This window comes from Columba livia, chromosome 11, assembly GCF_036013475.1.
Source record: "Columba livia isolate bColLiv1 breed racing homer chromosome 11, bColLiv1.pat.W.v2, whole genome shotgun sequence".
In the NCBI taxonomy this organism is placed as follows: Eukaryota; Metazoa; Chordata; class Aves; order Columbiformes; family Columbidae; genus Columba; species Columba livia.
The window spans coordinates 17,556,151-17,583,100 of record NC_088612.1 but is presented as its reverse complement, the minus strand read 5'-3'; the positions used below and the strand labels follow the sequence as shown (position 1 = coordinate 17,583,100).

The window sequence follows — 26,950 nt, the reverse complement described above, 5'->3', positions numbered from 1 at the left end:
CTTTGGAAGGGTATTTCATGACACTAAACGTCTGGTTCCTTATGAAGCTGGAGGTCACTGAAATAACGTACTTAGATTTAAACAATCGCTAAAGAATAGAGGATATTTCAGGAGAAATCTAAAGAACAGTCCAGTGCAGAAACCAGCAAAGCCACACAAAAACCCCTGTGGTTTGCCGTGGAAGTTAAGCAAAGCTTTACAGATGCAACTCAGCTGGACCCCTTTCCACAAGAGATGTATGGAAAATACAGTGGAAATGCCAACTGTATAGAAACTACGTGGAATATTTCATACAAAATACTCCAAATACTTTTCATTACGTAACTTTTATTTGAGACACACGTTGTAAAAAAGTTCACATGGAATAATAAAACCATTGGAGTGTGAAGCTTTTCTTAGGGGTTGGGTTTGGTTTTTTTTGTCTATAGACATCAATACACAATTAATGATTAGGTTTACAAGTTAACCACATGACAAGTTCACTTTTATCTGCAGGAGCTTTTCACATTACACCTTTATACCAGAGATAAAATGTGCTTAAACACACACAGTAGAACACTTCTATTTCAAAATTAAGCATTTTCTCAAGGACTAAACTTTTTATTCTGAATTTAGTAGCTATATAGCATTAAAATAACTGTAATTGAAGTTTTACTTGCAAAAATGCTTGTAAGGCCATAGGAATGCACTAGATTATTAAATTCACCAGAAACAAGAAAACTCAATGGAAATCCTGCTTTTGTGGAAGAAAGAAATACAAGTTTTATTTATAAGAATAAGAACCGCATAAGCAGTTCAGTGAATGGAGGAGAAATACGACCTATTATCACCTACAGACCAATCCTTAAGAGGTTTAACATTGCAAAATTTCAGTTACATTAGTAGATAACCAAATAACAGATGCATTTTCACACATAACACAATTATGCATTTTACATATTATTCATGTACTTTCAAATCATTATCCATTCACAATATTTTAATGTGATATGTATTCAAGACTCCTTTATTCACTTGTGAAAATGATCCACTTAATTCACTTGACTTCAGCAGACTAGTATGGGAAAGGTACTTACAGCGGGAAATACTTTCTGTAAAAAGAACTACAGGTCTGAAAAGTTAAACAGCATTTTGGAGACCGTCCCCCAGATAGAAAAGTGAGCTGCACTAAGTTTCGTGGGTGGTTTAAGCTTCAGCAATAATAGAACTTCCAGACAGTAAGTAAATCAAATATTCTATATACACACTCAACAAAAACGTCTTGTGCATATTTTGCTGAGCACAGACTGAAAGCCAAAACTGCAAAGCACTGAAGCGAGTTTGCATTTTGTTTGGTGCTTTTTGCAACCATTAAAAAACTATTGGTCGAGATATAGTGCACAGACATGGGGCTGAGGGCGAGATTTCATAAAACTCAACAGCATAAGCGGCATTTCTGTTTTACTGAAATCCACCAAAGAATGTCTGCCTTTCCTGAAAGGTTAGTGGCAATTTCTGGAAAAAAAAAACAAACACATTTGCTGCTTAATGAATAATAATTATATTACTTTCAGCGTAATGGACATTAGAATACTAACTAGTTGACTGAGGTATAGTTAAAAGTCCTTCAAAATTTAGATCATATAGTCTCGAGCAAAGTAGCAACAGGGACTGCACAAGACATAGTGATTTTAGAAAAGCCCGTAGCACCAAGCATCTGATGCGTAGGCAGAACATCCATTTATCATCACCCGCCTGTCTGTAGGAAAGTATAGCTGAAAAAATTCCCAGTAGAACATACAGCTGATCTGCACGCAAAGATCCAGCACATTTTCCATGTCTGGCAGGGCAGACTGTACACGGAAAGGTCTGCACTGACCAAAAGTTCGCACACCGATAAAGTGCAGCCACTCAGCCATTTAATACTGCTGGAGAAGGGGGGTGGGGGCAAAACAACAAAGACAGAGAGAGAAATCTGCATTTTACCTTATCCATAAGACCACATGATATTAGAATTCTTCAGTTTCAGCAGGGGACAACAAAATTGCATTAAATTCTTCTACAAATAGAAAAAGATGAACTTTACATGAACATTAAGCAAAGTGATATATTTACTGCATTATTTTATCATGCATAAAGTGAATTTCCTATGGTCTTACCTCACATTTATGTACAGTTTAGCACAGCTAAATGTAAGAAAATAGCAAGTTTTTTTTCTCCCCACCCCCCCAAATACAGAGCAGATACCCCAATTCGCTGCTGCTTCAAGAAGCACTTCATAGACTCTACTACTTACAGGCTCTTTCAAAGGGAAGTTCATGGAGACTAATATTGAATGAACATTTAACCACACAGCGAAGACAGGAAAAACAACACAAAGCATTCTGTAAACGGTGCCAAACACAGAACATGTCAGTTTTGGTTTGCAGACAACCCCTGAGATAAAAAACCAAAGTATTACGACACCAAATAAGTCAGAGGTAAATTACTGAAAATAAACAACATTCATAATTGGTGTCACAACACTTTCTGTATAGAAGCACTTTTGTAACCATACAGAAAACAGAACTGCTTTAGCCTGTCCGAGAAAAACATCCAGGGTAGACAACAGAGCAGTTAGGGTTGTTTTGTCACTAAACCTTGCTGCCATGAAGATTTTCCTGGTTTAGTGCAGCAACAGCAGTTTATGAGATTCACCATCTAGTTACAATAACTATTTCTATTAAAAGCTACACATGGGGATGCGGTGATAACAACTTAAAACTTTATGGAACGAGCTCCTAAATGTTAAACCTTTTAAAACCAAAAGTCTGGAAATCTAACGCTACCGGCCTGTTCACTTTCGAAGTATTTACAGCAGCCCCAGAGATGACAAACCCAGTACCTGACACACCACGAGACGGTGCGGATACCTGTGGCAACAACCACCTCACTGTTCACAACTCCAGACGACGCAGTGAAGCAAAAGCAAGAACACCAGATGTCGGCTTGGACAGCGACAGAACGCACCTATCCCCTACAAACAAACACGCTGGACGCAAACTTGTCGTTAAAGCTTACAATGGTCCAAGTTTGGCACATCGACAGAACTAAAGCACCTGTTTTAATTGCTCATTGAGGAAATTTTTCAGAAGACAATAGAAAAGTAGTAGAACAAAGACTCGGTTATACAATGCTCGGTTGAGTAAAAAAGGCAACTACGTTTCAACTCTGCTCCTAACAGTCGGTCACTGAACCAGTTTTGAAGAAAAAAATAACTGCTTGAGTAGACCAAAGAGGGCTTCACACATTCAGCATCAACTGCAGAACTAATGGTACATGATAGCCCCAATGTGACCGTCTCCTTAGTGCCACAACTTGATAAACTTCTCAGCTGCACGGGAAGCTAGTTTTTTGGACACCTCCGTTGTGAATGCTTGCAGCCATCAACGAACTATCCCTAGAATTGCGGTAGGAATGGAAGTCACCTTTAGAAGCAGTCATTTCTGAACAAATGAATCCACAAAGAGGTGACTGGGAACTCATGCATTCAGCTTCCACAAGCCACTTAAGTGACAGTGATGAGGCCAATGTGTGACGATGATTTCAACTCCAGAGTGTGCTTCCCCATCGGAAACAACACAAAGCTGCTGCAGGCAGTTTGAGCTGACAAAGGGAAGTTACGTGAGGAAAGACACTGTGTTTATTCAAATGACTGAAAGGTGCATCTGTGAATCAGACAGTGGCTGGCAATTCAGAACGCAACTTTGCGAAGTCGGGTAAAGAACGAAAAGCAACATACTACATTCAGAATAGAAGCTGCAGCTTCTGCATGAACAGATTTGTGCATCGAAGAGACAAAACCCATACAAATTATTAAACGCCAATTGTTAAGAGGAATTCTCATCACTAGAGTGTCCACATCCACACTGCAGTCATGGCCACAAGTATACAGCATAGAAAATAATGGAAGTGAGACTTAATTTTTCCCCTGGCTCTTCTGCTTGCAAATAAATTTGTTTAAAAAAAAAAGAAAGAAAAACCTGCACAAATCTGTTAAGAATCTTACGTACAAGTCAAACTGTGCAAATACAAATGTAAGATTGTGCTGTAACAGGCAGTAAGAGGCCAATATGGATGTGCAAAGTTAAAAGAAACATAGCAGCTTTTGCAACAGGCAATAAAACAGAAAGTAAAAAAGGAAAACAAGTTAACTCTTGCATTTGTGTCTCCACTTCATAGCTTCCATATCTGAGAAAGAAGAGCCTGACAGGTCAATAGGCTTAGTGAGCAAAATCCACTTGGTATTTTGTGTATCGCAGTCTACGTTCAATGGAGCTCTCAGCAGCAGCTTGGTGGTATTATTTCTGAGGCTTTGTGACCCTGTGCTTTCAAAGAAGCAGAAAAGGTTCTAAGTGTGCTGCAGTCTATCATTAGAAGTTCATCAAAGTAGCGTGCATCGAAAGAAGCTGCTCTTCTTAGATCGATTTTCTGTTATTTTTACTGGCCCACCTGCCCCTGATGAACTGTTGTCATTCTGAAAGAGAAAACGGTATCAACATTGTAAAACGCAGAAGAAGAAAAGTCTAGCTTTCCTGATTTCCCTCCCCACTCCCCCCCGTTGCAAAGCAATAATCAGAACGGAGGTTTGTTGCAACTCCAGCTCCACAATTACTCTGCTAATCACTGAATAAAACTGCCTATTTTAAAAAGAAACATTTATCCAACAATCCAGATCTCAAGTATTAGGTGGAGAAGTGACTCATTTGATGTTGAATAAAGCAGGGATCACGCTGTCACATTTCAAAAGAACACATCAGCTTCAGGCTTCCCACTGTTCATGTCCATGCACAGTAAAGAACAATGACACACTGATGGGTACTAAAGTGCGATAAAGCACTGTTTGCTCAGATTTGATCTAGCATTCACTGTAATCCCCAGCATTTTTTTGGTAGGGCTACTACTCAGCCAATTATTATAGCAGTCATTTTAACCTATCTAGTTTGTACGCCAACTGAAGATACAAACCATTTTTCTGTTGAGCTTTGTCATAATGTCCCGTGCAAGTGTGAAAAATGCCTGGTGAGGAGCAGAAATTAAAGAGAGTCAGTCACAAGACACATTAAAGAGCAGACAGGCTTGGAGCAGACAGACACACCAACAATACAGCATTCTGTGGGCCACTGCTAGCACTTCCAGTTGGAAGGAACTCTATGTACCACGGCTGTTTACTTAAAACTGCAATAAATATGCTTCAGAAGAAAAAACTATATATTTTGAGTCTCCATCCCTCTGGTCGTTGAAGCGAGTGAACTTTCTCATTGGATACCTCTTAGGCAAAAAAACCCCACAAATAATCTGCTGAAGAGAAGGCTGCAGACACACACTTAAACCTTTTTTTCCAAACTATACTGTGCGTCCCCACTATAAACCCACAGAGAGGTTTGAGGATGGTATGTCTGGGAATTCACATTAAGGTCAGCTTGCCTTCTGTCCTTCCAAAGTTTTGCTCCTGGGCTATCTATAACGTTATTTAGGCTTCCACCATCCCTGCGGGGGAAATAAATGAATAAAATCACTCTGGCAAATGTCGGCGCCTCAGACTTCAGCTTATGAAGGAGCAAAGAAACTTCTGTAGCAGAATAACTCTGCAGTTCTGCAAAGCAGGGAAAAGCAAGATTTTAGGCTATCTGGAGGTATCAACAATCCAAGGACAGTTCTAGAATGTAAAAAACTCTAACCATTCCCCCTCTCATTGTGTTTGGAAGGAATACATCCAAAGACAAACACTCATTTCATGCAAATAAATCGCAACAAATAAAATTCTGATCATGAAAATATCACAATTGTGTCATTTCCCACAAGTTAAGCATTTAGTGGAAAGACGACTAAATTGTTACTTGCTGAATGCTTATACCAGCTGCAATTTTTTAATGCTTTCTCACTATTCGTGTGATGATTTAAAAAAAATCTCAGACAGCCAAGTTGTTTGGAGTAAGCACAAATTAACATTGTATATTTAATGACCTACAGGAGTTAAAATGAAATCGCAGGGCATGTAATGAAAGAGCAAGTCAACCATCTGCAGGAACTAATGAAGACGACAGGTACTTTTTATTAATTAGGACACTATCACTATCCACCATTGCCACTAGCTGCTAATGCTCACACTTCCATTGTCTGCGGTAGGAATCACAATGACACTGTGAAAATCAGGTCAAGTGCTGTTCCAAATGCAGCACAATGCAAATAAGTCTGCTCTAACTGTACTGTATAACAATCACCCTGCAATCAGAAAAAAAACCCTGGCTAGCACAGCATCAGTCACATAATTTTAAAGTACCAATCTCTTTAGGTTCTATTTAATTTGTTAGCTGCATGATCTGAATCAACTATGTGTTTGGAGGACTTTTAAAAGGTATTCCATCAATACACATGGAAAGGCTTTTGGATTATTAGATTCAGGAGCAACATTTAAGAATAAATCTGCATTATCTGAATGAATAAATCTTAATGTAACTGCCTTTTGATATCACATTATTTTCTCGTCCACGCTTTTCACAGAGTTAAGATCCTCCCCCCACCCTACCTGAGATGACCAGGGTGATTTATAATACAATAGACTGGAACTGAGCCACTCTCCCTTCCAATTCTACTTCCTTATGCTCCCACAAATAGTAATCTTGTGTTTTTAGCACAGTATTTTCTTGCATAAAAACAGATTTCAAGTCTATAGAGTATTATAATCCTTCTCCCTCCCCTACCATCAGCTTACGACAGCCTGTGCTGATGTTCCAGGTCAAAATACATCTGGCCTGCATAGCACGTATCTAGTAGTAACCCGAAGGCTCCTTGACACAGTAGCATGTTTTTCTGAAAGTAAAGAATCTTTAATCCCATTTCCTTCACAAAGCATTGTTCTAAAATTACACCTATTCCCGCTCCAAAAGCACTTGCAATTAAAATAGCAAGGCACAGAACTCCAAAGCAACTGTTTGCTGCAATAACAGTAAACCACTGTTAACACCCATTTTAAAAACAATTCCAGAAAACAAGAAGTGCTGGATTTTACAGTAGCTCTCTAAATATAACCAGACTGGTGACCCAGGAGCACAGCTGGGGCTGCAGGTCCCACATGAGGTCAGAAAGCCCCACAGATGATGTACAAGGAACACACGTGAGCGCAACACCCATCTCTTACCTCTTCCACGTTTATGCTGGATTTTGCACTTGTCTCCAAAAATTTGATTCCATAATCAATTGCTAACTGGAAGAGAGGTTAAAGGTTTTCAGTGTCTTGGGGGTTCGTTTGTAAAAGGAATGTTTCATATAGGTTCATAATAGAAACAAGCTTCATTTCTGCTTTTCTCTTGCAAAAACATTAAAGTTACTGGACTACTAGACAAAATATTAGAACAGGCCACATCCTCATGTGAATTCAAACCCAAAGACATTAATTGCTCACAAAAAGACTTATCCAGGACTTCAAAGAACATCAAGATAGAATCTTCATTGATAAGGATTTATGGACCAGATAACTACGTTCAATCGTCCCATAAGTTATGTTACTAGCTCTGTGCACGGTTAGATAGTATTCTTACTTGTTTGTTCTGCAGAACAACTAATTGCTTAAGCTTTAATAACAGTACTTATGACAAGAGTAAGTAACATGGTGAACTGAGTACAACGTGATCAAACTATACACAAGCCTTATACTGAGATTTAGAATACTTCATGCTCCAGCAAAGGTCGACACTCTTCACAGGATCTTCCTCTCAAGACAACAGTACCATTAAGTTTATTCAAACTTGAAGATAGTCAAGTGCTATTTTAAAACAACAAAACAAATTACAAACCTGGCATCCTACAAGATTCTGAAACAAGAGATTTGAGGCCCATCTCTCATGTGCTTAAAACATACCAAATATCTAGCAGCCAAAATCCTAAGAAACGTAGGCTTCTAAACAAGGCAAGTCACCAAAACTTACCTTTTCCCCTTTTTCTTTTGATACTTGTCTCTTTTCATTCATATCACATTTGTTACCCAGGATCATTCTCTCTACATCTGAAGAGGCGTGCTGAAAGGAGAAAAAGTAACCTCTCAGAAACAAAGTGCATCATTACTTAAAACAAACTTGTGTGTCAAACTCATCCATCCACAAATGAACGTTTTATTTTAAAGTTATCTGACGTGAAGGCATTACCGAGAATGATTTTTGAAACAGGCAATTTAATAGTTAAGTTTAAAAAATAAAATTCAAATAAATACTCCCAGATTAAATTTAGTCGAGTATTCTTACAGATCAAATACAGCACCATGAGCTCTGTACCAGGTTGCGCACAGGTGCAGGTGTTTGGCTATTCTGGAAATGTAACACCGCACACTTGACCTAATAGTGGTGCACAGACACCTGGGGTATTTGGTTGGAGTATCATTATGTGATATATTGTTAATAAAATACTTTTAAAGTAATCATCACTTCAGCAAGAGAACTTCAACAAGAGAACATTTCTAGCCCAGTTGCTAATACAGACATTTGGCTTAGGAGCCCAAGAACAATACTAAAGAAAAGCCCAGAGATTTTGTTTAAAGAAAGAAGAAAAAAAAAGTAAGATTCTGCCACCTAACTAAAGCTTCACTAAGATTAGGGCTTCTCCTCTAGATTCATAAAGACCACTCCCTACTTGACAGCATGTCCCATTAAATAATCCACAGTAGGCAGCACGAAGAAAGCTTACCCAAGATCAAATGAAAAGGGCAAAAATCTCTGATCAAACACACAACACAACAGCAACTGAAATTAGCCAGATGTGTCATCACCTCTGTGAGAGGCAGACACCCTAAGATCTTGCTCCTTCCCATCCCTCAGACACACCCAAAAGCAAAAAAGAACAAAACTCACATAGTAAGAGCACTTTTGAAACACTTTACGCCTACTTTTTAAACTTAAGTTTTCTACTTTCTATCCCTAGATGAATGAGATAATACTCTCCCCATTAATAACCACTGTTGCATCCACTGCACTGTCTGACTTGGCCATTAATGTTGGCTACTATAATGAAAGTTAATAATTATTTGATTATTATTTGTCCCAGGGAAATCATAAGATGGAGCAGGTAAGAAGTACTTTCAAAGCACCTACCTCCTCTATGTTTCTTATCCAGTTTTTTATGTTGTCAAAAGACTTTTCATTTGTGATGTCGTACACCAGCATAATTCCCTAAATAAAAATCAAGAAAATCTAGTTAGATGAGGTAGCACTATTGCCTGACTTTTGATGTACGCTGTTGGTTTGATTACGCTTGCAAGAAATTCAACATATGACTTATGCACCTACAAACAATCCTTTCTCAAAGCATTAGGCCACTGCTAAGAATTTACCCAAAATATTACTATTTAATGCCTCTTGCCACTGTTAGAGGTCGAATACATTACCTATATGAAGTTTTAAATTATTAGGCTATAGTCAGAAAAAATTCAGAAGCTCTACTACAACAGCAACCAGGACTCTGTTGTTAAAGTCAGGTTTAGAAGCAGCAGCTTTAAGCAGTTACAGATGTCAAACCTGAGACCCAGCAGTGGAGTTATCTGGACCCATGGCCAGATTATGAATGGAACGGATCTGTTCATACAAGGTGACAGGAACATGTAGTAGCAGCACAGGTAGTAATCAGCAAGTTGAGATCAACTGTGTCCCAGCATAAAGTATCTCCAATCACAGCATTAGAACCATTACAAGCAGTTGTACCACAGACAGTGCAGGCTTTAAGTCAGTTACTTGACTTCAAGTCATTCTTAATGGAAGAAGTAACAGTAGCCTTTGTAGGTGACTGTATTTCTAGACTAGATTTTGCATTTCCTACCAGCTGAAGGAAAGGCAACTCAGGGAAATACATTTTTAATATTAAAATCATTCCTTAACTACTTCTCAAACACTTCAAGTGTTTAAAGGGGTTGACTGCATTTAAAAAAAGGTGTCTAATGAAAGCTTGGCAACGTAGCGTATTATAACCTGCAAAAATTTAATTACATTAAAAATACAATAGAGCTTGAAGTTTCATCACAAAAACAGGACTAGACAACGTACCAGCAGGTTTAAAATAAAATGAAAAAATACACCACCACAAACAAAACAAAAAATCCCAACCAAACCACAAACTTTATTCCCCTCATCACAAGCCACAATCATCCAGTCCTCCAACTGAAGACTTACATGATATAACCTTAATAACAGCAAACCAGTTACACTAGTTGTGCCTAATTATTTTGAAGTAAGAGCACTCACCATGGCTCCTCTGTAGTAAGCTGTTGTGATTGTGCGGAATCTCTCCTGGCCTGCTGTATCCCTAAAATTCAGTGAAAACAAGTCGGAGGTGATCTTCACATTCTTCTGTACTTAGAGATATCTTTTTACACAGAGTAACAACATATTGATACTCACTCATTAAGAAAAAATACCATTTAGAAGCTGTTTGCGCAAGTTTCTTTAGCTCTCAACATCTCCCTCACTCCCAAGCTATCCTAGTTACATTAGTGCTTATAGCAGCACCATAAATATGGCACAAAAGCATTTAAATTCTCATGCAAGCAGTAACACTCAGCACTACACAGCCTTCCCTAGAGTAATTAAAAAGGGAGCTCTGATGCATTAAACAAAAATTAAAACATGCGCCAGTAAAGTATTTCAGGATAGTGCATTTTCACATACAGTTAGCTATTAAAAATCAGCCACTATACCTCAGTGTGCTGATATTTTATCCTAGGTGACTTCAAAGCAGTATTCGTCTGTGAGTGAACAAGAGGACCAAAGCGTTTGCCTACTAGTCATAGCTATGGGCAGCTGGACCCCAAAGGCCCCAAAACCCTTTTGACTGGCATTACAGACAGAAAATTTGTACCAACCACTTGTGGCACTTCCTTAGTCACAAGAATTCTGGCTCGCATGCAGGTGTCACAACTATCTTTGCTAGAACCTGAGAAATCGGCAAAAGCCCTACATTCACCAGCAGCATTTTAAGAGTTTGGCATGTGTAACAATGCTATTCCAAAAATACTCATCTGCTGCTATCAGGAGGCTCAGTCTCTGCTAACCCACCATGCAAGGAACGGGAGGATTATCACTGACCTGTGCCTCTGGGTATCAAAGTACCAGAGAAGATTACAGTTTGTGAGGTCACATATTTTAGTTTACAGCTATGGAGCCAATACTCCTCTACCACACGGAATAGCTAAAAGTGCATTTAAGGGGCCGGCTTTTGATAAAATGGGAAGTTGCTGTAACATTCGCATGTGAACAGGCTGCTTCCTGTGCTGCTGAAGCAGAACCATCTCAAGAACAAGCCAGAAGAAAGCACAAACTCACGGACAGTCAATGAATAGAACGTATGAAACTTCTGGTACACCCCGGCTCAAAACCTATGAAGTATTTCTGCTCACAGATTAATTCGATACTCACTGAAAACTTAAATTATTTTGGAATACTTACCATATTTGTAGCTTGATTTTCTTCCCATCTAGTTCTATTGTTCTGATCTTGAAGTCAATTCCTGCCAGAGAAAGAGATACTCTAAGTTTTGCAATAAATGAAAAGGAAGTGTTCTGTTTCCTTTGGACAATTTGGTAAGAGCAAACTTAGGCAAAAGAATTATTCTGACGTTGTCATTTCTTCCAAACACCAGCAAGTGCTGAGGATGCACAAAGGTTTTCAGCTGCATCCAACATGCCAAGGATAAATTATTCTGCACAATGAAAACAGACCAAACTCAGACTCACTACCACACTTAGTCAAGATTATGCGAGGAAGGTTTAATCTTAAAATTCCTCCATTTTACACTGAGAAGATCGCTAGTTCAAATGCATATTTTTCTCAACTTGTGACCAGCCCCTGCAGTTCAAATGAATTCCCTAGAACCTCTGCTGGATCTGAGGATAAAATACTTACTATGATCCCTTAGTTCCTTTTTAAAACCAGCATCTACTTTTAGGAACAGATATTTAATGCAATGTTTGGACATCAGAGCTAAAGGTAAAGCATCACAGGAGATAAAAGCTATACAGATAGCTGCTGAAGGTGGCTGAAGGACCTCACGCATGGGACTTCTTCAAGAACATGAGTTTAAGAGTAACTTAGATTGTCTAGAAAACTCCAAAAAGTATCAAGAAAACACTTCTTTTCCCCTGTTACACTTCCACTTGTGGAACTCCCATCAGTTCTGAGATTGATGTTCGAAGACAGATTTTAAACCATGGATGAAAAAAAATAAATAATTCAGACGAGCTTACTAATGCCTTTTAAGGTTTAGACAGATCAAATGGATCTAAGAATCAAAGCCAAGATTTCCAAATAGACCAGCCCTTACCCTGTACTATTTTCACTCTCACATCCTATTGTAATCTATACTTTAACACAGCTCAGATTGAGACTGTTCAAGCCCCACAATGTGACTGCTGGATTCTTGAATCATCCCAGACACCCCCATTTACCCCCCAGTTAACCTGTTTTGAAACTAATAGCCCATTTTTTCTTCACTGAATCCTAAACAGTTATTTAACATACAGTCACAGTTTGTAAAGGATTTGGGGGGTGCGGTAGGCTATTTTGTTAATATTTACTTAATTTCTTCTTTCCTCAGATGTAATTTAAGTGAAAATTACCAAGAGTATCTTAATTGAGAAAACGCTGTTTATAGCTGTAAGAATTCATCCATCACTTAAACAGGAAGCTAAGGGATTTTTTTAATATACTACAGTAGCATTTGGATATGAAATATAGTCATTAACTATTTGACGTTCATTCTTCTCACATGCGATATTAATATTTTAATATACTGAAAATACCAAGTTTCAGCCACTTAATCATGATGTGCTATGGATATGTAGTTTAGCCCATTAGTTAGAAAACAAATTATGAGCAGAAATATCTCATCAGCACTTTTAACAGCGTATGAAATTAATTGCATTAATTTAAAATGCTGTAACTACTGCTACAATTGCATTTTCCCAAGCTTCACTAGTACATTTACAGGCAAAAAGCTATTTTCACTAATTCACATTCTTCCAAAAATGACATAAGACTGATGTGTACTTAAAAAAAATCCTTATTATACACAACACTAGTTTGTCAGGTATTTCCTTTCCACATTTAATAGGATTTTGCATCTCCTTTGTAAAGTTGTTTTTTTGTAACTAGATGCAACACTAGCTGAAAACCGTCCCTTAGGTCACTTCTAAAACCCAGGATCTGCACAAAAGAAACCTTCTCAGAACTTGAGGCTTCTCGTAGGAATGTAACCAAAATTCTCAAAGATGAATTTCGAAGCTAAAAGAAGAATATAAAAGGGCAAGGCCATAATTACCTCTGTTATGATACTAAGAAGTTTAGCAAATGCGACTGCAACTTTTGAGAGGCTAAAATGAACTAGAAACTGGCATTTCTTTTGTTCTTTCTCTTCAGCAACAGGAAGCGGTGAGCGGCAAGCGCTGGTGGAGCCGGCCCGGTGACACCGCGGCCCGGTGACACCGCGGCCCGGTGACATGGCTGTGCTTCCTGCCATCGCTCACGGCCTGCGCAGCAACCTTCTGCTTACACATAAATCTGAACTGCGCCACGCAAAACACTCCAATGAGCATTTCTGAAGTAATTATGGACAGAAAGCTTCCTTTATCAATGAATACAAAACGCCTGAAAAGACACTTGGGTCTAATAAAGAAGAGTCATTTCACAAATCAGGAAGTTTGACTGCAAAGGATCACACAACTTTCACGGTTTAAAATGCAATATGCAATGCTGTTCTCTCCAGTAGGGAGAAAAAGACCAGAAACATTTGCACGTCCATCTGAAGTTTTAGAAGCTTTTAGAAAACACAACCCAGACGAATTCTTAGAATGCAAAGGCTGACAGGATAATTACTTTTAACTGCTTAAGTGGAGTCACCACACAAGTCACCCAGCAAGTCAGCAGGTACTAGACACAGATAAAACAGCACCTGTGGTAGGTATCACAAGGTTGCAGCCTGCACGGACCAGGTCTAAGGCGAGGCCTGAACCATGCATTGGTCAGCACTGTAATTGCTTCCATTTCCCTTGCTGCATGAGGTAAAAGCAGCTCAGGGCTTACTGTTCTTCAAAATCCTTTTTGGTTCCTTGCTAACTATAAGCCAGGGATGCATGCCCTCTCATCTCTTTACTGAGGGTATTTTATCCCATAGCTCCCAACAAACCTCTCTCAAAGAATACAGTGAGCAGGGAAATCTGCACGCTAAGAAAAAGAACAGTGTCATTAATGCCACACAAAGACTTACACAAAAACCCCATGAGATCTGCAGGTTGCCATATTTCCCTTGTATCACCACACGAAGATAATAAAACTCCCCAGCTAGGGTCTAACCATTGTTCAGCACCACGTAGCCAAGGGGACTGGCCTCACCAAGGCTGCTTTTGCTCAAAGCCAAGAACTCATCTTCATCTCATCCACTGAAAGCTCTTCTGCCACTACCACCTCTTCCACCACTCCACTCCATAGTTACACCTTCCTTCATATTCCAGCCAACCTGGGCAGATTTCACACATAATTAGGCTGCAATGCAATCATTTTAGAGACATTGGGAAATGTTCCAAAGAGCTACGTTGCAATACTGAATATACAGAACCGCCCGGCAGTGCAGATTGAGAGGTTCCTTTTCCAGCTGCAGTGCCAAGGGTTTCCTACTATGAACCTTAATAAAACCAGTCTGACACAATTCTTACAGAATGTAAGGACAAACTGAGCCGAGATGCTGAAACAGTTCATTTTGCTACTACAGTTTTTAGAGCAGCAGCTTACTCCTAAGGCACCACTGTTACTCTTCTGTCCTCTCCTCATCAGCGATTTTAACCCTGCAGTCACCAGAGCCAGTGCCTCAGGTTTTCCAGTGCCACAGAGTCCCAGATGGGTCCCCACTGCAAGGTTTCCCCACACACCGCTCTTCAGACTTCAAGGTGGTCTTGTTTCTTCTTTCAAACAACATTTCTGCTGCAGAAAATGCTACAGCACAAGGAAACCAACCCAAAGCGTTCTGGCTGGAGCAAGTACAGTGTTACAGCAGCACCAGCAAATGCTTCTGAAGGTAAAGGTTTCTCTGGTCTTCAGTCTGCTTAGAAAGAAGGTACTGGAAGGGCCATGTTCTCCAAGAACACAAGTAGTGAAAGACAGAAAATAAACAAAAAGTTTCATATATATATATATATATATATACATATATATATATATATATATATATATATTTATATATCAAAACTCACTTAGTAGCCACTGGCAAGCACACATCAGAATTCTTAATATTTAACTGTATTACACGGTTAACCAGTATGTTAATTTTTCATGTGGCTCAACATCAGCTTGCAGCAGCTGGACCTTACATGAGAAAGCTGTATGATCAGATGACAACTCCTGTTGATTTGAACCCAAGTTGATTGACTAGGTTTCCCGTTTCACTAAGCTCACGGAGTCTTTAGATTTAATAACATTTTTCTGGTGCAGCTGTAGCAATAAATCAGCCAGGAAATCAACTCCTTTCAGCATGTGAATAAACGTCAGTCTCTGACAGCGCACACTAGCCTGTGTATCTACCACAGTATTTCTCTATCTCTGGCAAAGCAATACTTACTAAATAATAATAATACTAATTACTCAATGCACTAGCATTTCAAATGGTTTATTGTTGTTTGTTTTTTAAAATATACAAGCAAAGGGAATTTTAAAAGTGGTGAAATATCAAAAATTGGCAAAGAAGCTATCTGACTTGCTTGCTAGAAAGTCTCATTTTAGACTCATCTATCAAAGAGCATAAAAGATGCATCACAGTGTCAGATCTTGTTTATCAAGTAAAAATTAAGAGATCTGTTTTGCGTGCACATAATAAAACACCCCACTCTCTTTTAAAAGTTCTCTTCCTACTTCTCTAAATCTTACCTTACTCTTTTGAAGAAAAAAAATGGAAGAAGTAAAATTAAATGGAAATAAAATATTTTTCCAACAAGATTCCCTGATAAGCAGAAACTTTGTGGCACTTATCACCATTGGACATAGATCACAATAAAAATGAACTCATTACAAGCCAGGGAAAGGAGTCAAGGTACAAAGTCTCCTTACACTTTTGATCAATACAGCATCAGAACAACTGGAATTTATGCAACAACGTTCAAGCTGGGCTTGCTCCAACCTCACAGCATTGGCCCTTCCTGTCCTGCTGTACTTATGTGTAGGGTCAGGGAGGGGTTGATTTTTCTGCAATGGGCAGAGCTAGAGAGGGAGAAAATTCTGCAACTTTTCTTCTGCAAAACACAACATATAAAAGTCTTCACAATACACACAAATGGAGAACATCTTCCTGCAGTTGCTCAGAGTTAAGTCTGAATTAAAAGCAACTCAAAAACGAGCAAGCAGACTTGTAACCTACCTTCAAAAAAAGGAAGCGAGAAGAGGCCCACGACTGAAAATCAATATGCTTCACCTTCTGTTTGTTGAACTCTGGGAGAGAATTGCTCTGAACTACTCCTCCCTATGGGCTTTGCTTCTCATGAACAGCAAGGACCGAGGTGCAGAGGCCCATCAGCACCAGCGAGCAGCAGGACCTCTGCAGAGCTGTGACAGCGGGGACTGTTCTGCTCGTCCTCCCAAGCACGGGTCTGCATTTGAGAGCTGTCACAGCCTGTCACCCCCGAGGTCTGCAGCAGGACATGCCTCAGAACCACCTGCTGCCAGCACACTTGCCTTTCGTGATGCTCTGCCGAGCTGGGAGCGGTCGGTACTGAAGGACGCCGAGGCGCTCACGCACACCTCGCTCACCACAGGACGACAGACGCGCGGTATCAGCACCGATCACACACACGAGCTGTGTGTGGACACACGACTGCACAGCTGAAGGGTTTTGGCACCTTCCACGCAGACTGCAAGCAGGGACAGGCCTGCAGGACACTGCTCCTCAGAAACCTGCTCTTTGCCATATGCATCCAACAGCTGAGAGACATAAACTTGTTCCTGTAGATTCTCCCCACAAGCTTACCCAGGCATTATTACTTTTTTTGTTGTTCTCAGCAGCAGGCATTGCAGGATTTGGATTTAATACACAACTATTTTTTTAATGGTATTTTTAAGGGAATATTTTGTTGTGCTACTTGAGTATACTGTCTCAATCTACAAAGGCAGATAAATGAAGCCTCAGAAATCGGCTTTAAAATTAGATCTTTTGTGAAGGATTTCAGTAAACACAAGAAATTACCAAGTAGGAAACAAGATAAGTGTAAAAGGCAGGGTGGGGAACACTTGCAACATACCAGTGTGTCATACAGCCTCACGCAAAAGAGCAAAGTCTAATCGTTTTGAACTTGAACGCCTGGCTTTAGTCCTCAGTAACATCTGCTGAGATAATCTGAAAATGCCTCGCAATGTCTTGTATCACTGCGCAACTTAAAGACGCAGTAGTCTTTTTATTGCGACCGTTCAAGAATACAGAAGATTAACATGGAACAACACAACGGGGTGAAGGTCAACATTTCTGAAAGTTGCAACATGAATTTATTTTAGAATTATACACAAGTGCAAGCAGTTTTATTCATCCTTTCACAAATTAAAGGGACACAGATGCATTCTATTCCTTATGGGCAGCCCACAAGAATCCACAAAACATGGCTAAATTCAGAGTGGGCTGGACAGGCTCCTTCAGATTAGCTGGCCACTCTTTATCTTAGTCTACACCCACACTAAGAGTCTAATACTGGCGCCCTACACAATGATACATGGAGCTGTGCCTTGCACCTCGGAAGTTATTAATACACTAAGGTTCTTAAAGTCTAAACATATGACACTGGCAAAATAAATACATGCAAATGGCTGCCATAGGTAAGGTGAGAAAGAACGTGGGTGCGTGTATATTTAACACAAGGCAGTTTCCTGCTTATAAGACCTTGAAACTTCGTACCAAGATCAGACTGACGCTCATAAAGCTAAAAGCCAAGGGCCACCTTCCTTCAGCTTGTGTCTCAGCTACGGCACAGCCACTGCACTGAGCTGCCTTTAGCGTACACCATCTTCTATCTAAAACAGAACAAGGGAAGCAGCATCCAACTTATTATCATGAGAATCAGACCAACCTACACTTTGAAACATTCGGGTTCTTGACAACTCAATAACCTACGGCGTAATTTGATGATCACTCTAAGGTTTGAACCCGGTGCTCCTCCGAGCTCTGCCACCACAACCAAGCACCGCAGAGCTGCCCTGGGACGCCACACGATCCCGAAAAGAGAAATTCTCTTCTCTGCAGCTTGAATTCAGGATTTACAGACTGCTTGGAGCTGCCTTTGAATGGCATGATTTTAAGCACCCAAAATACTCGATCCAAATTTAGAGGCTATGAAACAACACAATAGTAGAAACTTATTACTGCTTGACATGACTAAAATTACCAACTGTCACAACAGCCCAGCTTTAAAAGGGCTGGGTCTGTGCAGAACATCTTTGAGAGTTTACAACACAGGTACTACAGCTCTGTGGAAGTGCACAGAAATTCACCTATGTCTACCTCTCATTCTATTTTGAATGTAAAACAAGCTACGCTTGGTGGTAACTCGGTTTCATCTAAAATAATTTTGAAATAGATTAAAATTGCACTGCTGATACAGACAGCAAAGTTTGTTTATTTTAAGGATTATTTATAGACTGACTGTCTCTAGGAGGAATGCACTAACTTGAGAACATATTCCTCTCAAGCCAGGGTGCAACTGGAGAGCAGCAAATGTTAAAATCAGCCAACAGACTTGAGTTGAAGCTACAGTTTCACAGTTAGTTTGAACTAGGGGAGGTGCCACCACTGAAGAGTCACAACCAAATCCTTTCCTCTTTTGATCTGGTTAGTTTACATGTTTTTCATGTTTGTTTTCTGTGCGAGTTGCATAATTCAGTTTACCATCATCTCTAATGACAACTGATGGCGTAACCCAGAGAACAGGCACACACAGTCACAGCTCTCCTCTCTCAGTAGCTGGACACATGCTCTGTTTAACCAACCAGTCACTACAGACCAAAAGGTGGCCCACAAGTAGGTCAAAAAACTCCTTATTCAAAAAATCCCGTGTAACAGATACAATACTTGCCACCAAGACTTAAAGTTCATTGTTCACTATTCATATACTACACTTCAGTTGCAATGATGAGACAAGGCCAAAAAGGTTAAGTTTCATTTTGCTCAATAATTTTTGATCCAGATGAACCTATATGACTGTCGAGCGAGAAGTGGAGATGCCTCTCCTTTTTAGAGAAGCTTTTTAAAGCTCTAGGGCTCCCACTTGATCTGGATATTTGTACTGAACCCGTTATCCAGAGTAAAGAAAAAAAAGACTTTTGGGGGCCATATCACTGTCTGTTTAAAACAGAAGAGCTGCTACATGGAAAGCAAGCACACACACTTAGAGATAAAAAACCCTTGCACAGTTCAACCAGTGATCTTGGCGTCCTCTGTTGTGAGGGTACCAACGATAGGCACTGCACACATTTCCCATTGGCTACAGATATAAGACGGGCACGGGAGGCCTGATGGGAACAGTCGGTGCATACAGTTAAAAACAGTGACGGCCCAACAACTTGCATGGCCAAGCATCTCCGTGGGAGATTCGGGGATAACAAGGTAAGGTTAGAGGGAGAGGAAAAACGTTGAATTGGTTAATGTTAGAGCAGGTATAAATAAACCACGACCGCTGTAAACGCAATTTTAAAAGATGAGCAGTGGCGAAATTTTTGAAGCTTTTATAGGAGCGCAGAAACACCCCACTCACTAAACACATGAGACTTCAGAGGGCACAGACCGGCTAAAACTGGAAGGGAAAGTACACAGAATATGAGTATTAGCAGCAACATAAACAGGGAGAAAAATACCAGAAAACCCCCACACGTCAACAATGGCAGTAAGACGGTTCTTAGCTTTGTAACCGATGCTCTGGCCAAAAGGATTCTGGTTATCTATGAAGACCAAAATGTCTCATCCAGTAAGAATTATCTTTAGTAAGATAAATAATCTATGAATTTCAGTTACAGTCTGAAATATGGTCATGTTTCAGAAGCAAGTGTGTAAAGTTCTTGATGCGGCAGCAAAATCAGACCAACAGTCAAAGCAGAAGGTTTGAAGTTACTGAAGTTATTTAAAGATGGCACTCCCAACAGGCTCTGGGAACACCATTGTTAGCTTTTCCTACACAGCACATTCCCAATGCTCCTCTTAGTCGCTCCTGCTCGGCCAGAGAAGTTCTCCCATCCAGCAGCTACTCTGACTTACTCTATCTTCTTCCTCCCTCCCATGCCTGGGCTGACACAGATACCTTCACCTTCAATCCCATCAGAAGTCACACCACACAGACATTCTGCTTCAGTAAAGCAAAGCTCGCTCTCTCAGGCAGAGGACAGAAAGGAGGGTTTTGCTGGGGGGTGCTGGGGTGCAGTGGAGCAGGGTATGTGTTCCCTGGATCACAGCCAGTTTAGCTCTGCCCAATTTCTTAAATTCAGCCTGTTCTTCCCAAGTTCCAGATTCAATGCCACACTCCTATTGGTGACCAGTCTGCTCCCAGACACTGGAATACATATAAGAGAATGCCACTGACATTCACCATCAGTTTTTCTTCCTCTGGTGCCCAAACCAGTACAGTTTGTACAGCAGCAGCAAAGCTAACACAGATCATCTTAAACTGGGTCAACTGTTTGTTCTCCCTAGCAGAAAAGTCTTCTGAAACATGCAGTACTTTAGTTGTCTTTGAAAATACATACAATCTAAAAGCCTCATAGCTTACACGTAAGAGGAGAGCTTACCATACACCACAACATTAAACTTACATGCAATTAATGGTCAAAAATCTTTTGAGAGGTGCCAAATTACACCCCAGTGCAAGCCCTGTAGGAACAGGAAGCTGCCAACTTCAGTTCTGAGTTGCAGCTGAAGACTTCCAGACCAACTGCCCTTGTACAACATTCTTACAAAGTACAACTCTGCTGAAGTTACTATTACTCATAGTTCATCTGCATGAGAAAAGGATCAGATCTATTTTATACATCTACAGGCAGCTTTATGGACTGGACACTATAGCTTATCATAACACCTGACTAAAGACAAAAAGGTATGTAATACCCTTTGAATTACAAACAAACAATTTATATCACAAAACATGAAAGAAAGCATCACTGTAAATACTCCATGCATTCTTCATCACCTCTTATGAATTTCAGTTCAATTCTGAAGTCAGTTCCAGATCCGTTTCTAATAAAAGGATGCCCTGTTACAGAAGGACTAGGAAATCCTTCCAAGAAAATAAATAAATATGTCACAAACAAAAGCTATATGTCTTCAATACCCCTCTCAAAGCCTGCAATCAATTAATCCATACATTTGTTCCTACATTCAATGTTAGTCTGTGTTCTTAACTTTGCGTTCAAACCAAGCCAGAAAAGCAGCTCTAAGCCGCCCTCCTGTCACTCAAATAACCAGGTAACTTATAACCAAGACAGAGCTCCATCTGCCAGTTAGGAGCAGGCACAGAGCAGTTGGACATCTGTCACGCTGCTTCAGATTAACATGCAGCGAGAAAGCTGCAACAGCATTTTTAATAGAAGCCAAACAATTTCACTTGCCTATTGGCCTGTTGCAGAATACAATAGGGTAACACAACCTCGTCAGCAGACGAAAATCAAAGTCTAAGGTGTCTTTTGTTACCTGCTGGGTGTTAGTATCAAATTTAAGGTCACTCGAGACACAAACTGTAATGCTTTCAACCTGTGATGTCTCCAACTATGATGCCTTCTGATCAACATCAGAATAATATCTTGCTGACCACCCATCACATACCTTGAAAAGCAAATCATTCTTCCAGTCCCACATTCACCTCCACAGTACTGCCCCATTGCCATGCAAACCCTTGACCTTCTCGCACTGAGATACCCAAGTCCCGCATCCTACAAGCCTCACACATGCACTTCCATTCTGTAGATGTGAATAACGGTGCCACCTGAGACAAACTAGTCTCAGTCACTTCACTCAGTCACTCTTGCAATTTGTTAATTATAATGACGATAAAGTACTACTGACAACTCCTTCCTCCTCCCTCTTCCCCCACTTCGCTCATGTATCACTGATGTTTGCTTTCTTCTACAGCTCCTACCATCTGGAGAAGCCCAAGAGAAACTGATTGAATGAGCATAGTGAATAGGGAAGCTTAATGGGAGGGTGAAAAAAACCCAACAAAACAACAACCCATCTTTTGTCTGCCAGACAAGTAGCCATGGCGAAGAAGAGAAGAAATATTCAGTGGGGCATAATTTGACTTGAGTGCACTACAACAATTTCCATCACACATTACAGACATGGAAATTTCACTGCAAAAGGGAAGTTGGTAATTTTGCTTGTCAAAGGACTTTCATCCAAGTGTTCAAAGGTCAGCATACATGTGTTTGATTGCCAGAGCAGTGTCCTATTTTGCAAGCTGTAGGCTAAGGAAAAGTTACTTCTGTAAAATCAACAAATTGTTTCAACTCTCAGAGCCAGTACTATCTCGTGTGGGCAACTTCCTGCCAAATGCTGATATCATCTTGGATTACAAAAAATAAATACGACAAATTTTGTTTCAGCGTCAGCAAGCCTTTGTACTAAGTCAGAAATGCTATCAGCCAAAAGATGTGATTTACTCTCATAGAGACCAGTTTAAACAAAAACTTGAAAGGAATGCAAAGAATAAACCTTATTATTTGGAATGATAAACCAAATCCAGTTTTACCAGACAGCACTACTTGAACAGCAAGTTAAGATACTTAGACTACTAAATTAATGCTGCTTATTCTCGTGCACCTCACTGAAACTACAAGCAAAATGCATGCGAGATACTCCAAGATAAGTTTTGCTTTAGGAGCTGTTGAAATGTGAAAATAAGCTGACTCAACTGCATTTCACTTTCCATGTAGAACTGTGCAGAAGCAGAAGTTTCCACTCAGGAAGCAAACCAAGCACCATGACCTTACATAACACATTCCCGTTGTAAAAGTTTCATCCCGCGTTACCAGTGACAAGCTGATCCTCACTAGGGACCACAGAACTACCATGACTTGTCAGCCCTTTTAGATATTTTCCAAACAGAGCTATGGAGCCCTACATAAAAAACGTAAAGCTGCTGAAGGCCAAGGACCTGCCTTGCCTGAAGCTGCTGATTGGAAACACATCGCTTGTCATACCCAAGAGGATCACCAGAGAAAGATTGCTGATTTACTGCTCATAACAGGTAGCAAAGTTTGCTGAAGGTTTTAGTTACGCCAAGTAGTCAAGATAAAGACAAAAAGATTCCTGAGCCAAGAATACCCAAAAAGAATTTTTTTAAGACTGATAAAATTATAAATACACGTGCACTTCACGTTCCTCCCGCTTCTCAAGCGGCTGTTGGCCACAGGACACAGGGCTGGAAGACTTTACTGTCTGAATCAGTACAGCCACCCTTACCGCACAGCCAAAGTCTTGAAAAGTCAAGAGACCGTGTGCAAACTTGCAGTTTTGCCTGACAGCGGAAGAGCAGGGAATCTGCAAAGTGTGACACACGCATATCATGCAAGATGACAAAGTAGCCTCAAGTCATTATTGACTCACTCCTATAATACAAACATCAAGGCTAAGTAAAAATATTCTATAACAAAGCAGTATTTCCATATCCCCCTCCCACTTTCTTTTTCCCCTTCTGGAAAGTGTTTCCATTGCTCTGCTAACCAAAGTGGTGTGGTTTGCCCTGGGTAAACTAATAAACAACAACAGAAGTGGGAAATTATAAGAAAGATATTTGGTGTGCAGACATGATACCGGGTGCCTTTTGTCACGGCAACAAAGTCTGCTTTAATTTCTGGATGTAGAATCTAAGAAAAAAAGTTGAAACAAGTTTAACCCCATGTAGTTCAGAAAAAACTCTGACTCACCTCACTCACACATAGCATTTACATACATAAGAGTAAACACTAAAATTTAACATCGACACATCCCAAGCACATGCCTTCATGGACTGCTACAGTGAAACCAACTCTGATCCCGCTGGGAGACAGACTAGTGGGCACCACTGCCGGCTCATCATATCATGCGTGCTAAGTGCAGTCCCTGTGAACTGAACAGACACGGTAACAGTAAGTACCACCATATTGCAGAACACACTTTTTGGAGAACACGTAAACAAAGCAGCCTGGCAGCTAACCCTTCGGGAAGACTCGCTGTACTCAATTAGGAACGCTAATCTGGAGACCTTAAAACTAAACCCGGCAGGCGGGCCCGTTGGGGACAAGCTTTGCAGCCCTGTGCCACCGCCACACCAGGGCTGGCTGCGCTCTATCGGCCAGCGAGAAAAAGCAGAGTTGTGAAAAGCGGAGCGAATGCCCCTGAGCTCCTCAGAGGTACGAGTTGTGACTGTAAAACCAACCAGCACTGAGCAGCCAGCATATGCTCACACAGTGTGCGCGGGTGCGTCCTCAAGAACAGATTAGATCTACGTGATTAACCCAAAAGTAATACAAGCAATATGTGACGAAGACTGAAAAAAACAAGTATTGTTATTTAAGCTTACATAAGGACTTCATGAGCAGTTTCACTATTTCCTACATTGTCGACTTTCCTCTTTGTAGGTCCTTTGGTGAAAAAATAAAAGGGACTGGGAGAAACAAATCATAAGGAGGAAAACATAACCGTGAAATCACAAATACTACCTATGGAGCCAGAAGTATGCCTCCATTACTAGTAACTTGCTTCAAGTTGAGTAGTGAGGATAAGACAGCCCTTGTGAAACCAAACATAAAGGAAGGAAATAAGAGCAAATCACTTATTTACTGAATAAGGTAAGAAAAACAGCATCATATTCACAATTCTCAAGACTTTGAAGTGAATCAGTGTGAAAAAGAAATATCAAGGGGCTAAGCAATTCAGGAAACAAAGAACATGGTTCGAAGATATATGCACTGGTTTATGTTAGCTATCTCTTTATAAGTATAAAAAGGTAATTTATATTTAGTACAGTCCCGATGTAGGCACTTTTTTTAACTATGGATCACTTATTAATGTTTATTAAGCTTTTTATTCTACCACAGATGGAGCAAAATACCTTTTTAGGTAAAATGCTACTCAGGTCTTGATTAGCTGGTGTTACCATTACAGCATTTTGAAAGCGGCTGCAGAAAGAAAAGGAATGTGCCATTTTAATTCCTCAGAACTTCTTTATTGAAATGCAGAAAATCTGTTCTCAAAGCGCTAGAAGTGCAGCCATACCTCTTCTAGCCAACCACATCCGCCCAAAGAAAAATTTGTTGTTGTTGTTGTTGCTTGCTTTTATTTTGTTTAGGTTTTTTTGTTTGTTTTGTTTTGTTTTTTTGTTTGTTTTTCCGTGTGTATCAAGTTCAGCACAATAAAATGCCTGAAGAGGTATGGCATTTGGGTAACATAAAAAAAACCCAACTCACTATTCTACATCATCTTTAAATCAATTTCCTTCCGATGAAGAGGCTACTCATCCTTTTAGTGTTACTCTTCAAAGCATTAGTTTTGTCATCCTAAATACTTGCAGCCTCCAGTGCAGTTTATCCCTTCATCCCAAGTGTCCTTCATTTTATTTTAGAAGTGACCACAACAACAAGCAGCTAACCATAAATCTCAAGTCCTGTCAGACTAAGATTTCAATTCAGCAATATCTCAGTGAACAACCTGGAAATTGTGCTAAATATGTTTAGTCAAGCAAGAAGTATTTTAAGACTGACAAATCTTGCAGAAATATAAGGCACCATGGTCGGTTTCGGTATCATTATCATTAAAAGAAGCCAGTTGAGCTTTAGAAACCCCTTTTCACCATCACATTTATAACTGAACTCAGCTTTGGTCAAGGAGGTTCTCCTACCATCACTAAGGAGCTTTTAGCTCTAGTCGACTAAGGGGCTTGAGCAGAACCGCTCCGGATCTCCAAAATGTAGCTACACATATGTGAACACACACGTGCATGTACAAGAAAACCATGAAACCCTGTCTGGAGCGGGTCTGTCACTGCGCAGCTCAGCAGGAGCCACACTCAGTTTAAGGAGCCCACGCCCGCTTCTGCTTTCTGAAAACGAACATCTCACATCCGAACATGAAAAGACCGGTAGCGAAAGGGCGAGAAAAACGGACGGACCATTCCGTAACGCGGCCGGTGCAACACCCGGGATCTCCCGCAGGACTCGGTCCCGGGGCAGCCCCGCACACGCCACCGATCGCACAGTCCCCGGAGACACCGGCTCCGCCAGCAGCGGGAACAACGGGAGCGGCCCCGGGGCTGGGCGGCCGAGGCCGCGCCAACTGTTGCTGCCGCCGGGGCCGCAGGACCGACCCGCATCCGGCGGGTCCCGCCGCGCCGCCCTCCGCCACCGGGACGAGCCCTTCCCGCGCGGCCTGCCCGCACCGGGCCCCCGCGGGCCCCCCCGCCTCCGCGGGGACGGCGGCAGCGGCGCTCCGAGCGCGGGGGCTGCGCTCCCGCTCCCCGCGGAACCGGGGCACGGCGGCGGCGCTTCCCCCGCCCGGGGCCCTGACGGCCGCGGGGCTCCTGCTCCACGCACAGGCCGCCCAGCGCGGCCCCGGCCCCGGGCGGCCAGACGGGCGGCGCCCCCCGGCCCTCCCGCCCGGCCCGCAGCTCCTCTCCCGGCGGGAGAGCCCCGGCCAGCGCCCCGCTGGCTGCGGGGGACGCGCGGCCGCTCACCGATGGTGGAGATGAAGGTGGTGTTGAAGGCGTCCTCGCTGAAGCGGAAGAGCAGGCAGGTCTTGCCCACGCCCGAGTCCCCGATCAGCAGCAGCTTGAACAGATAGTCGTACGTCTTCGCCATCTTCCTCGGGCTCGCCGCCGCAGCAGGAGGGGGCGAGCGCGGCTCGGAGCGCAGCGCAGCGCAGCACCGCCCGGCGCCTGCTCCCGGAGGCGGCTCCGCCGCGTCACGGCGCGCCGGAA

The 26,950-nt window shown here is 41.3% G+C and overlaps 1 protein-coding gene across 2 annotated transcripts; it reads right to left on the bottom strand.

Moving 5' to 3' along the window:
- Positions 1 to 307: 307 nt before the first annotated feature.
- Positions 308 to 26,950, bottom strand: RAB8B (RAB8B, member RAS oncogene family). Of its 2 annotated transcripts, XR_010475271.1 has the most exons (9): positions 26,708 to 26,950; positions 11,445 to 11,505; positions 10,245 to 10,305; positions 9,102 to 9,179; positions 7,947 to 8,036; positions 7,160 to 7,225; positions 4,987 to 5,037; positions 1,966 to 4,495; positions 308 to 1,494 (listed from the first exon to the last, which is right to left on the bottom strand). XR_010475271.1 is itself a non-coding variant. In XM_065076195.1 (8 exons), exons 1-8 carry the CDS (start codon positions 26,829 to 26,831, stop codon positions 4,403 to 4,405), a joined length of 624 nt encoding a protein of 207 aa, XP_064932267.1. In that variant the 5' UTR covers positions 26,832 to 26,950; the 3' UTR covers positions 308 to 4,402. The 2 variants fall into 2 exon arrangements, 1 of the variants encoding a protein (XP_064932267.1); XM_065076195.1 differs by having other exon boundaries at positions 308 to 4,495.